The sequence below is a fragment of the Notolepis coatsorum genome (genome assembly GCF_963971535.1).
Source record: "Notolepis coatsorum genome assembly, chromosome: 9".
NCBI classification, from domain to species: Eukaryota; Metazoa; Chordata; class Actinopteri; order Aulopiformes; family Paralepididae; genus Notolepis; species Notolepis coatsorum.
The window spans coordinates 46,475,523-46,488,330 of NC_140173.1; the positions used below are offsets into that span (position 1 = coordinate 46,475,523).

The window sequence follows — 12,808 nt, forward strand, 5'->3', positions numbered from 1 at the left end:
AAGTGGCTAAAGAGGGGAAATGGGTGAACTGAGGCTCCCAGAAAGGAGGTTACAGCTGAAGTTCGACGTGGGGGTTTTCGGAAATTCAACCTAAATATTACGTTTCTTTCAGCGACTGCCCAAAGGAGATGCTGCTTTTCCCTAGCGCACACAGCGGCAACCGAGCATGGCTAGGTTTTTATTTTCATGACATCTCATTTCTTTGCAGGAAAACACAGTGCAAAAACGTCCCCCCCCCCCCCTTACCCCTTTTGCATGCGCACGCAAATGCATCGCAGCGCAAGCGTTATACACCAGCGAGTGGCCTGTCGAAAACTCCACGATCAAAGCGGCTGTCTAGCCTCTAGAGTCGATAAACATCCAGGATTTGGAAAGTAGTGAGACACGTAGTGATAATCGCTCCTCTATGGGATGATTCCACGCTCACTTGTCTTGTTTTGCTCTTGGAGTTTTCCCGTCCCGCTCTCCCTGCGCCAGCATCATTACTTTTCTCAACAGGAGCGCAGCGACACTTTGCGATGCCTTAGAACAGGGAGAGGAGCATCTCCTTTTACCAGTAAATATTATTCAGACCAAAGCGCTACCCTATATTTTTTTAACGTCTTATTTCTTTGAAAAAGAACACAGATTTTGCCTTTTGTGCTATATGCTCTTTTAGCCTTGGTCAGAAAGGTATTGTGTGATGTTTACTGCCGTGTTAGCCACTGTCAAACCAACAAGCCGGGAGTGAGTCATTTCAAGACGTATCTTTGTGGTGTGCCCCCCCCCCCACGTCCGTCGGTTCAGGGTGGTATCCCCCCCCCCCCCCCCCCCCCCCGGCTCTAGTTGGTATGACAGTGGTTCGGCTGCAGCAAATAGACCGTGAGGCAGTCGGCCAAGGCCAGCCCGGTGCCTGGTCCCAGGGGAAACTGACACTGTTTGTTTTGATGCCCACAGCGATTGTTGCCAATAGATGGGGCAAATGATCTTTTCCACCAGCCTCCGCCGTCATTGCCAACCTCCAAACTCTATTCCATAAGGCCATACTTCCCCAAGGATGAGGTGCGATATGTGTCTTGTGTGTTGATGTGTGGCATGCCCTTGGTTACAGTATCTTTGCCCAAGGCTCAGCCTTTCATAATACCGTTTATAACAGGGTATCTGCAGGGTATTAAAAAGTCTTAAATTCATAATTCTTAATTTGTAGGCCTCAAAATGTATTTAAAAAGTCTTAAATTCATAATTCTCAATATCATTTTCACAGGTATAAAAATGTTTGGGGGGCAGCCCGGCTGTCGGGAGATGAAATAATATTAGATTTATTAAATGTTTTTGTATTCAAGTCATTCAGTCGCCAATTCAGTGTTTTATTTTTTGCTAGTATGGTCGTGAAATTTCTATATTAAAAAAAGGTCTTAAAAAAAGTCGTAAATGTAACTTGTTGAAACCTGCAAATACCTTGTATAAAGTCAGCCATCTGTTTCGTTTGGCGCAAATAAGTAAAACCGAAATAGTCCAATAGACGAAGCATGTACAATAGTAGTGCTTTCCATGATTTACTTGTTGCCATTTTGTGATATTACTTGACACAGGATTAAAAAAAATAATAATAATGATAATTGTTCCTGTCGCTCGGGCTTGCACACAGTCATGTGCATTGTACAAACTTGTCATTGGACATGCACATTTTCTAATTCTGTAACATTTGTAGCTGGAATAATATTTTTTTTATGGTTTTGGAATAGTTAATAATTGAGAGCACCACCCAATTCCTCAAAATATCCCATATCATCACAGAATCATATAAGACAGATATTGGTAGAATTCAAATGGGCCATGATTTCACCTTCAGGAGTAGAGTTTGAATACCAGTATAATGGGATCTCAGACTGTGCCAGTATCTAAAGTATTTTGTTCATTTTCATGTCACAACCTTTAATGGCAGCTGTGTGTATGTATGTGTCTCTTTGCAGACTGCGATCTATAAGATCTGTAAAGAGATGTACTCTGAGGGAATAGAGGAGGTTCCCTTCTCTGACCAGGAACCTGACCTCATAGGAGACAGGTAAGGCCTCATAATGCACTCTTTCGCATGCTTGAAATTAACGAGCTACCTGAGAAATACTGGAGAATGGTTGGCTGTGGCTAGGGTGACCAAACGTCCCGATTTCCGCGGGACAGTCCCGATATTTAGCCATCTGTCCCGCATGCCGCAACAGAAGAAAAATGTCCCGCATTTCAATGAGTGTCCTGTATTTCAATAAACAATTTAAATATGAATCATTATTGTTTTTGTCCTCTCATTAATCCCCAACCAACCATGCACTAATGCACCGCAAATACTGTACATAGCATAGTCTAACCAGCACGAGCGCACCTGCATCTGATGCGTCTAATCACAGGGACGACCAAACTCTTCCCACAGCCACATCACGAGCAGGCTTCGTCAAAATGGTCTGGGCTTAGACCGCAGGCATATCTGCATATACGGCGGATAATGCTAGTGTTAACTATGGAAAACACAAATCTGTGTACAAAAAGCTTCACGACGACCACGACAGCATTGTGAAGGCAAACTGTCTTGCCCATGCACATCATTCACAACTACGTGCATGGGTTGGGCACCGGGATTACTTTTTTAAATAGTTGTTTCCTATTGTTCACTGCTGTTTTAATTTGTTTGTATTTCACTTATGCAGGATAACACTCTTTGTAGGCCTATACTCATGCTATACTCATGTTATTATATTCATCCTGTATATACCTGTGATATATTTACATTTAACATGTTAATTAAAGTTAAAAAAATATATATATTAAATGTATTATCATTTTAGGGCGGTCAGGTGGCGTAACGGAGATTGCGTTCGTCACCAACCCCGGAGCGGCTGGATTCGCCTGTTCGAATCCAGCTCACAGCTCCGGGGTTGTCATCAGCTTGGCTGGCCGTTCACACTAATACAATTGGCAGTATTAGAGGGTGGGAGAAGCTGGCGGTCGGGCGCCTGCTAAGCGCGGATAGGATCTAAGTGGGATAGTGTGATACTTCCACACGCTACGCCCTCTCAGTGAGAATCCGCGCTGCCAGGTGAAAAGAAGCGGTTGATTGGCTGGACGTGTGTCGGAGGAAGCACGTGGTAGCCTCCACTCTCCCAGACCGACTGTGGGGGGTAAGTGCGCAGCGAGCAGGAAGGGGATTGGGAATTGGCATAACGACTAACATTGGGATGGGAGAAAATCGGAGGAAAAAGGAGGGGGAAAAAGATCAATAAAGAAAAAAAGGTATTATCATTTTAATAATTGTAAAATGTTGTCAGATTATCATTGAATGAAACATTTAAACTTTATGTTCTGGACAGGTTTAGAATCAAGGAAGCCAATGTAGACAATGTATGCACTTCAGTATCACATTATTTACAAGAGAGATCACAGGTTACACATGTACCTATTTTCTTTTTTTCTTTTTTTTTTTTATTGATCTTTTTCACCCTCAATTTTCCTCTGATTTTCTCCCATCCCAATGTTAGTCGTATGCCAATTCCCAATCCCCTTCCTGGTCGCTGCGCACTTACCCCCCACAGTCGGTCTGGGAGAGTGGAAGCTACCACGTGCTTCCTCCGACACACGTCCAGCCAATCAACCGCTTCTTTTCACCTGGCAGCGCGGATCCTCCCTGAGAGGGCGTAGCGTGTGGAAGGATCACACTATCCCACTCAGGTCCTATCCGCGCTTAGCAGGCGCCCCGACCGAACTGTAGGAGTCGCTGTTTACAACGACCCGGACCCACCCCGCCAGCTTCTCCCACCCTCTAATACAGCCAATTGTATTAGTGTGAACGGCCAGCCAAGCTGGTGACAACCCCGGAGCTGTGAACTGGATTCGAACGCAATCTCCGCTATGCCACCTAACCGCCCCTACACATGTACCTCTTAACTATAGCCATAGGACTCTGGAACCTCTTAACAACATTTTGGATTGCATGGTATGGTCTTCTATATAATTAAGAGTATAATAAGCAATTAAGACGCAATAATATTGTGTTTTTAATACATTAAATGCTTATATTTTGATAAAAATTTTGAATACATTATGTAAACATGATTCTTGCATACGTATTCATTACTGTCCCGCAATTTCAACAAATGTCCCGCAAAATCGACATGCTGTCCTGCATTTAGATCATACGGATTTGTCACCCTAGCTGTGGCTGGCGAAGCCATCACCTTTACCAGCCATGTTGGCCAGCAGTAGCCTATTTGTTTTCAGTCAAGGCACACTGGAGACAGGGATCAAGCAGGCTACCGTGGCCAGTTTGACCCACTCCAGAATAATTGTCTTTATATCCGGAGAGATTTAAATGTATCAGACTTCAACAGATTTTCCCAGTAAAAAAGAAAAACACGGCGGCTGGGTGGCACAGCGGACTAATAATAATAATAATAATGCATTTTATTTATAAGGAGCCTTTCAAGACACTCAAGGTCGCCGTACAGAGAGAGAGGAAGTATGGGAGATAGAGGGGGAAGACATTCGGCTGTACGTGGTGCGCCACCCTGGCTCCCCCCTTGGTTTCCGGATTACTGTTTAACAGTTCAAAGCCGTCTTTACCTTCTGTTTGGTATCCACAGTTTAAAACCTGACATTCTTCCCTCTTGTTTGATACCCATGTTGACCCTTCGAACCTCCCACTCAGGGCAAACCTCCCTCTCTGGGCCCAGTTCCCTCTCTCGGGGCGCGGTTCTAGGCCTATGGGTCAGTTTACACTTCATCGCCACTCATTAGAGCCTCTACTATGATTAGATTAGATTCACTTTAATGTCATTACACAGTACAAGACAGTGCAACGAGATTGTGTACGTCCAACCAGGAGGTGACAATCAACAGTCAGTTGCAATATAAGACGCATATAAATAAAACTGTACAGTAAAGTGCAATGGTTAGCACAATGTGCAATGGTGAGAATAATTGATGACGTGTTGTCTGTGTTGTGTAAGTCGACCGTAAGGTTAATTTCTGTGACTTCCAGGTTAGTGGGAGGTTTCCTGACCCTGAGTCCGGACTACGGCTTTGTGCTGGAGGACGACGAGGGCATCTGTGGCTACGCTCTCGGTACCGTCGATGTCAAGCCTTTCATCAAGAAGTCCCAGATCAACTGGTTACCCTTCATGCAGGAGAAATACAACAAACCTGACTGTCAGAAGGACCTCTCGGAGGCCGAGGTAGGACCAGGACGCAACCTATTTTTTCTCTCAAATTAGGGCTGGAAATCAGGGTTTCCGCTAGAAAGATTTGGTGCCTGCTGGAAGATTTCAATGTCCCGGGCAAATGTGATCAATTACGGCTATAGAAGTAATGTGAAGAAATATAGATCAAGCAGGCTACCTTGGCCAGTTTGGCCCACTCCTGAATAATTTGTACAGGACATTATGTCCAGAGAGATTTAAATATGTTGGACTTCAACAGATTTTCCCTGTAAAAAGATTTTTAATAAAAGAATTACCGGAAACCCTGCTTGAAATTAACACTAGAAATCAGCCAAATGCTGGAACGTTTGGGCTGTGGCTGGAAAGTCTGTCAGTTTTACTAACAACTTTAGCAGATGTTCAATCAGTCTTTTCTATTTTAACAACACGTTGGCTAGAGCTGCCGCGGTATTGATGTTTTCCTTACCGCACACATTTGCAAAATATTTCCTACCGCCGCGGTAATAACCGCACACACACACACACACAAAAAAAAAAGTTTGAATGCATTTTATTTGTAGTCTTAGCATATAGCCTGCCTCTAGTCTAAATGTCTATCTTTAGAGTATGACTTTGCATCATGAATATTGTTTGGGATTCGGCATGCACGCATTCGTTATTAAAAGTGAAACACGGATTCGAAGTCTCCCCTACGGTGTCGCGAGCAGGGGTGGTAGCGGCGCGCCCGCCGGTTACCCCCCCGACCCTTTCTTCTTATTATTATTATAACGTTACTACTTATGATTACAAAGGCATTCGATTTGTGGCATTAACGTTAGTATAGTTACACGTTCGTATTTACCAGACCATAGCAAGGCAAGCGTTACTCAATTAATATCTAAGTTCCTTTCTTTGCTCAGAGCGTGCCGAGTTGTACCCATTCTGCGGTCTGTTAATAAAGTTTTCAATCAGACAAGTGTATAGAACGAAGGGCTTTTATTATAACATTTTGTTGCAGTAAAATCATTATGCCTCGTTCCCTGAGGAGCGACGGCGTCGGTAATCCACTCCGGTCTCCGGTGGGAGCTAACGTACTATTAGCCGTGTTGTGATGGCTGAGATTCAGGAAGTAAAAGCGCTGCAAGATGCTCCAAGCATGTGACGCGTATCTCTTCTGACCAATCAGTGGTCTGCAGTGTTTCATGTGACTTTTCTGGTACCCAATAGGGTCGCTTGGAATCTCGACAGAGAAGTAGGGTATATCTGCAGAGCCGCAAGCCCAACGAGAGCGTAATAATAATAATAATATATTAAAAAACAGCGGTGATGCCGGTATTCAGCCCAACGCTGCGGTGGGCATGATGTAACAGCGATACCGCGGTAATACCGATACCGCGGCAGCTCTAACGTTGGCTGCTATGAACTGAAATTATGAAGCTGGTTGGTAAGAATGTTTGTGCATCGTGTCTGACCTTAAATTAATGCAGTTGAGTTTTAAGTGCATCACCCCCTCCTCTCATGTCCCTGCAGAAGATGATGCTGAGCTTCCATGAAGAAGAGGAAGGTCTTCCGGAGTCCTTCCTCTCCAACTTCCCCTCTCTCATCAAGGTCGACATTCACGCCAAGGTCACGGATCCCAGTGTAGCCAAGAGCATGATGGGATGCCTGCTGTCTTCCCTCAAGGCCAATGGTAGGCGGTGGCAATTTAATGAAATTATTTGTTCACTGTCTGTACATACCTGCATATCCTTTGTAATCTGTTGATACTATATCTATATTATCTGTACATATCCCTTATCTACTCTTAAAAGTATCACTGTACATATTAATATTACAACTCTACATCTGATTAGCACTATACTCTGTAGTACTCATTTATATATTTTATACCCAGTGTAATCACCTGTACATTGTATATTACTATTGCACTTTACTGTTACATTTGCACTCTGGTTGGATGCCAAACTTCTTTTGTTGTACTGTACTTGTGCTTTATAATGACAATACATTTTAATCTAATCTAGTGCTAGGAAAACACTAAGTAATGCTCTTTTCTTCATCCTCCTCCAGGGTCCCACGGTACGTTCTGCGAGGTGCGTCAGACCGACAAGCGGATGATGGACTTCTATAGTAAGCTGGGCTGCTTCGAAGTGGCCAAGATGGAGGGCTTTCCTAAAGACGCCATCATCATGGGACGGAGCCTCTGAGGGCAAACGGACCAGCTTGTACAGAAGGAGAGAGAGAGAGAGAGATGGGCAACGAGGGGCAACGAGATGCCTTCTAAACACGTCGGCTACCTTTCACGAGACAAACTTCCATGATGATTTTATACCGCGTAACCATCTGGGTTTGCCCAAAAAAAAAAAAAAAAAAATGTTTTTTTTTTTAAGATTCCGTACAGAAGCACAGAAATTGCACAGATTCATGGTGCTGGATCCTAGATGTTACCGCCCTGTTGGATCCGGACGATCCAAAGAGACCCAAGGGCCAGAGATCTCATCTGTCGCTGGATCCTAGATGTTACCGCCCTGTTGGATCCGGACGATCCAAAGAGACCAAGGGCCAGAGATCTCATCTGCAGCCTCGGTCCGAGTCTGTCGACGTCTTGTTGACGCCCTGTTGAGCTAAGATGGAAGAGTTGCCCTCTGGCATTGGGTTCTGCGGCGGCTGACGCTGCCCCCCCCCCCCCCCCCCCATGTAGCTCCCGAAGGCAAGAGGTGGCCTATAACTCCATGAGCCTTTATTATTTAACCTGTCAGCTAAGCCACACGCCAGGATAGAAGCGGGGAGCGGAGAAGTGTTGCAGGGAGAAGGCTGTCTGCTCGGGCTGCATTTTAGAATCCTACCTCTGAAATGTACTGCTTTCGCTCAACGTGGACATAGGCGGGACATTATACATGTTATATGGGTGTTATATGACATTTTACCTTTACTATGGCATTTCCATTGGCACAAGCGGTTGGGGGGGAAAGGATTTTTAGCGATGCTGATTTTAGGAGTCGTGTCCCTGACAACAACAAAAAAAACTAAACTTGTGTAAACTGGCATTTAATATACTATGATGCTCCGGTGCGTCTATTCATCATCGACTGTAGGGGTTGGGAGGCTTTTTGTGGTTTGTTAGAGTCCTCAATGGTTGATAGTGAGAGACCTGCTAATAAAGGCATTTCGTGGGGGACGACCGAAGACGTGAAGTCTTCTTGATGTCCATCTGAGTAGAAGTAGAGGTTCAGGAAGAGTGGGAGAGACGCCTCCGTCGGTTAACAAACTTCTTATCGTTTGCGTTTGGCCCATGCATTTTTACAGTATTTTTTTCTGTTTGCTTTTAACTAATGGTTAATTGGTTCATTTGCCTTTTTGAATTTTAGTTTTGCATCGCAGACCCCGCAATCAGGGCCTTGTGTCTTGCTCCATGGCTTTCTACACCTCAGTCAGATCCACATCTTGGCCTTGTTGTCGTTGTCGTCGTCGCGTGGCTTAGATTCTAGCCCCGACATCTGCAACACCCTGGCTATTTGCTCCAACATCTCAACGATCGATAACCTGAATTACTGTCTGCAGCATGGAAACCTTTCACCAAGTATATGCTGATGAGACACTTATCTCTGGCTGATGGAAGTGACAGCCCTCTCCCATTGTAGCAGGACTGCTCGGTTCCTGATGATAAATGCTACCCTGAGACCTGAACTGTATAAAGCAATTAGTAAACTTGGGCTGTATTCAAGAGTGCAGTGTTACTACACGGTCAAGCGGTCTGCGCCAAACAGACACGTGGTCCAGAAAGCTAAAAAAAGCACACAAAAAAATATGTTTTAACAAAAAAAAGGACTACACAAAAACACCATTTTAAAATGTTTATAATTCCAGTCCATAAGGGCGGTCAGGTGGCATAGCGGAGATTGCGCTCGTCACCAATGCAGGAGATGCTGGGTCAGCTTGGCTGGTCGTTCATACTAATACAATTGGCAGTATTAGGGGGTGGGAAGCTGGTGGGTGGGAATCTGGCGTTGTGGACAGCGACGCCTACAGGTCAGGTCTCGGCGCTTGCTCAGCGGGGCAGGACTTTGTGGAGATAGCGTGCCCTCCCACACGTTACACTCCACCAATGAGAGTCCTCGCTGCCAAGTGAAAAAAGCGTCACTGGCTTGACGGCGCACGTCTCGGAGGAAGCGTGCGTTCGACATCAGGACACCCTTGTACCGACTCGTGGGAGAACATGCGTACAACAACCAGGTAGGGAATTGGCACAACGACTAAATTGGGACGGGGAGAAAATCAGAGAAAAATAGGAGAAAGAATGTTACATTTTTATTTTATTTATTTTTTATCCACTTTTTCTCCCATTTTCTATTTTTCTCCCATCCCAATTTCGTATCATCCAATTCAACCCTCCCCTGTCTCGAACGCTGTTTCTTGCCTCCCACAGCACGAGTCCCCTCCGATACTCGAGGTAACGGCAGTCGCATCTTTTCACCTGCGCGGCGCGATCTTTCAGCGTCAGGGGTCTGCGCTTTGGAGGGGCGCCGCCCCCATCGCTTCCTGATTCTACTGCGCAGGCGCACCAACCGACCTGTAGGAGTCGCTGTCCACAACGCCCGATCCCCACCCATCAGTTTCCCACCCCCTAATACTGCCAATGTGTATTAGTACGGACGACCAGCTAAACTGAAAGCAATGTGGAGCGCTGGGCTCGAACAGGCGAACCCAGCGTCTCCAGTATTCGTGGTGAGCGCCTTGCCCACTGCACCACGTAGCCGCCCTAAATTTTTTTTTTTTTAATCCAGTCCATAATCTTCGGTCAAGGTCGTGGGTCCCACTGTTTCTTCATGCATTCTGGCATATTAACGATGATAAACTTCAAGATGTACTAAGCTAGCACCCTGAAGTATTAAGATTGAGTTCCCAAGCCTGCTTGTTCGCCTGGCGTAGTGGTGAACAACAACGTCACCTTTTTGTTAATTCTGCATTCCTTTTCCCCCGTCATTTTTACAAACGTTGCACACTCTTGAAGGGAGTATTCCTTCAGTAGTTCAGCCTTGGGGCGGCACGCTTTGCTCACTGTTGAGGTTGTCGAGTCCCGTCGGAAAAAGTGGCGCTGATTCCGACTCCACTGTAGCGAGAGTGGGCGGGATGGGTTATTCCTCCCTGGGCCTTTTTTTTTCTTTTTTTTATCTGTGTCGAATGTTTTATACTATATGATGTGTTCCTCCTTTCCTTTTTCCTTTTTTGTAAATCTAAAGAAAGAGAAAGAGAGAGCGATAAGAAGAAGAGGGGAAAAAAGCACTTTGATGATAAATGGAGTGTTCTTCTGCTGGTTACCTGAGGATCAGCTGTTGTCCTGCTATTCAGTAGCTGCCTGCCAATGTGACGTTTTGATACTAGTGTGTACATTCATGATGCGAGGTGTGTCGGGTTGCCACAGCAGCCGTTGGACATGACCCTCGTCGTAGGCGGGAGAAGCATGCCTCTGTGCCCACAATAACTCAACCACATAGACGGTCTACAAGCACTGTTACCCCCCCCCCCCCCCCCCTCCCTACAAAATAATTAATAAAACATATATAAAGTGTTATTGTTTGGTATATCTGTCACCTTGTTTTGTTTTGTCAGTGAAAGCCTTTTTTCTTAAAGGAACACGCCAACTTTTTGGGAAATTAGCTTATTTGACATCTACCGTGGAGTTAGACAAGCAGATACATACACTTTTCTTCTCTGTGTATTTAATACAACTCCAAAACGTTCCTGTAAAACATGTTGTGACCTGTGTATTTACCACGTGGAGAAATAAAAAAGAAAGACATTTTCATTTAATTTTTTATTTTTTTGATCTACCTTTTCTCCCCATTTTTCAATTTTTCTCCCGTCCCCAATTTCGCATTGTCCAATTCTACCCTCCCCTGTCTCGAACGTTGTTAGACCATGCCTCCCACAAGCCGGCTGCAATGTGGACGAAGCCTTGCATCACGTGTCTCCTCCGGTACTCGAGGAGGCAGCCGTCGCATCTTTTCACCTGCACAGCGCGATCTCTCAGCGGCGAGGGTCTGCGTGGGAGGGACACGCCGCCCTCGTCGCTTCCTGATTCTACTGCGCAGGCGCACCAACCGACCTGTAGGAGTCGCTGTCCACAACGTCCTATCCCCACCCACCAGCTTCCCACCCCCTAATACTGCCAATTGTATTAGTATGAACGACCAGCCAAGCTGGTAGCAACGGCGAGAGCTGGGCTTGAACCCAGCATCTCCTGCGTTGGTGGCGAGCGCCTTGCCCACTGTGCCACCTAGCCGCCCACATTTTCATTTTCTAAGCAGATATATACTCTGAACTATTTTTTGCCAAACCACTGTTGCCTGGGTGCAGTGATTTCATCACCTCAAAAGCACCGTTTTTCAAAAAGCAACAGGGCTTTCTCCACGTGGTAAATACACAGGTCACAACATGTTTACAGGAAAGTTTGAGTGTATTTAGTGACCGTTGGGAACTAGGCTACACTGGCACACCTACTTCCAGTGAATGACGCTAAGCTAGGCTAACGGTGCGGCTGTTCCCTAAGCCTAATGCATGCACAGAGAATAAAAGGGTATCTGCTTGTCTAACTTGATTGATTGATTGATTGAAAACTTTATTAACAGATTGCAGAATGGGTACAGTACAGCTCAATACATACAATTGTTAAGGGGATGCAGACCAGAGAAAGACTTTCGTCTTGTTTACATCAGGGTCCCCCATTTTCAATTCATCATAACATACATGACATACAGATAGACAGTACTGCTACATCTATACATTTATGACATACCAGATTTGCAAATGCAGTACTGTTTGTGATACAAAATGAGTCCAGAAAAGAGAGTATATACATTTGACGTAGAAACTGTACATTGGAGGAGGTTGGGTAGGTGGGGGGGGACTGTACATTGGACGTGGGTGGGGTGGGGGTTGGGTAGGAGGGGTGGGTGGGTGGGGGACACTGTACAACTGTACAAGCAAAACTGTACATTGGAATATTGACAAAGCCATACTTGATAATTTACTGTACATTGGAGGGGGTTGGGTTAGGACATTTACAGGGGCCAGTTTCGAATTGCAGTCTCCCGTAGGTGTTCTTTGAGAGTGTTTTTGAAAGTGGGTAGTGATTCACATTCCTTTACAGCTTTGGGTAGGGCGTTCCACATTGATGTGGCATAATTGCGAAACGTGTTTAGTCCCTTGTTTGAGCCGAATCTGGGTTCAACATGATTTGTGGAGCTCCCTCTGGTGTTGTGATCGTGGTATTCACTGACCTTTGGGAAGTATTTTGACATGTACATGGGTACCTTGGTTGTGTAGTGAATCTTGTAGACCAGGCCCATTGCAAGTTGCTGTACTCTGTCGTCTACTCTAAGCCATCCTAGGTTGTCAAAGTGGGCAGGGGTGAGGTGGGTTCTAGGAGTAAGGTCAAGCAGTAGTCTGACCAGTTTGTTTTGAGATGTTTGTAATTTTGTTTTTGGCGCCTTTGAGGTGCTTTGGTACCATGAGGTGCAAGCATAGTCGTAGTACCCTTGAATGAGTGCTCCTGCCAGAGTCTTCAGGGTATTCTTGTTTACCAGTGAGGAGATCCGGTACAAGAATCGAGTTCGTTGGTTGACTTTTTTTTATTACATTGGATG

The 12,808-nt window shown here is 45.3% G+C and overlaps 1 protein-coding gene across 1 annotated transcript in view; it reads left to right on the forward strand.

Annotated features, from left to right (window-relative positions):
* Positions 1-9,125, forward strand: part of oga (O-GlcNAcase) — a 44,632-nt gene extending 35,507 nt beyond the window's left edge. The window contains exons 14-18 of the mRNA XM_084320989.1: positions 937-1,041; positions 1,953-2,044; positions 5,006-5,198; positions 6,693-6,852; positions 7,233-9,125. Coding sequence (XP_084177115.1) covers positions 937-1,041; positions 1,953-2,044; positions 5,006-5,198; positions 6,693-6,852; positions 7,233-7,369 — 687 coding nt within the window. The 3' untranslated portion in view covers positions 7,370-9,125. The remainder of the gene's footprint in view (positions 1-936; positions 1,042-1,952; positions 2,045-5,005; positions 5,199-6,692; positions 6,853-7,232) is intronic.
* The last annotated feature ends 3,683 nt before the right edge of the window (positions 9,126-12,808 follow it).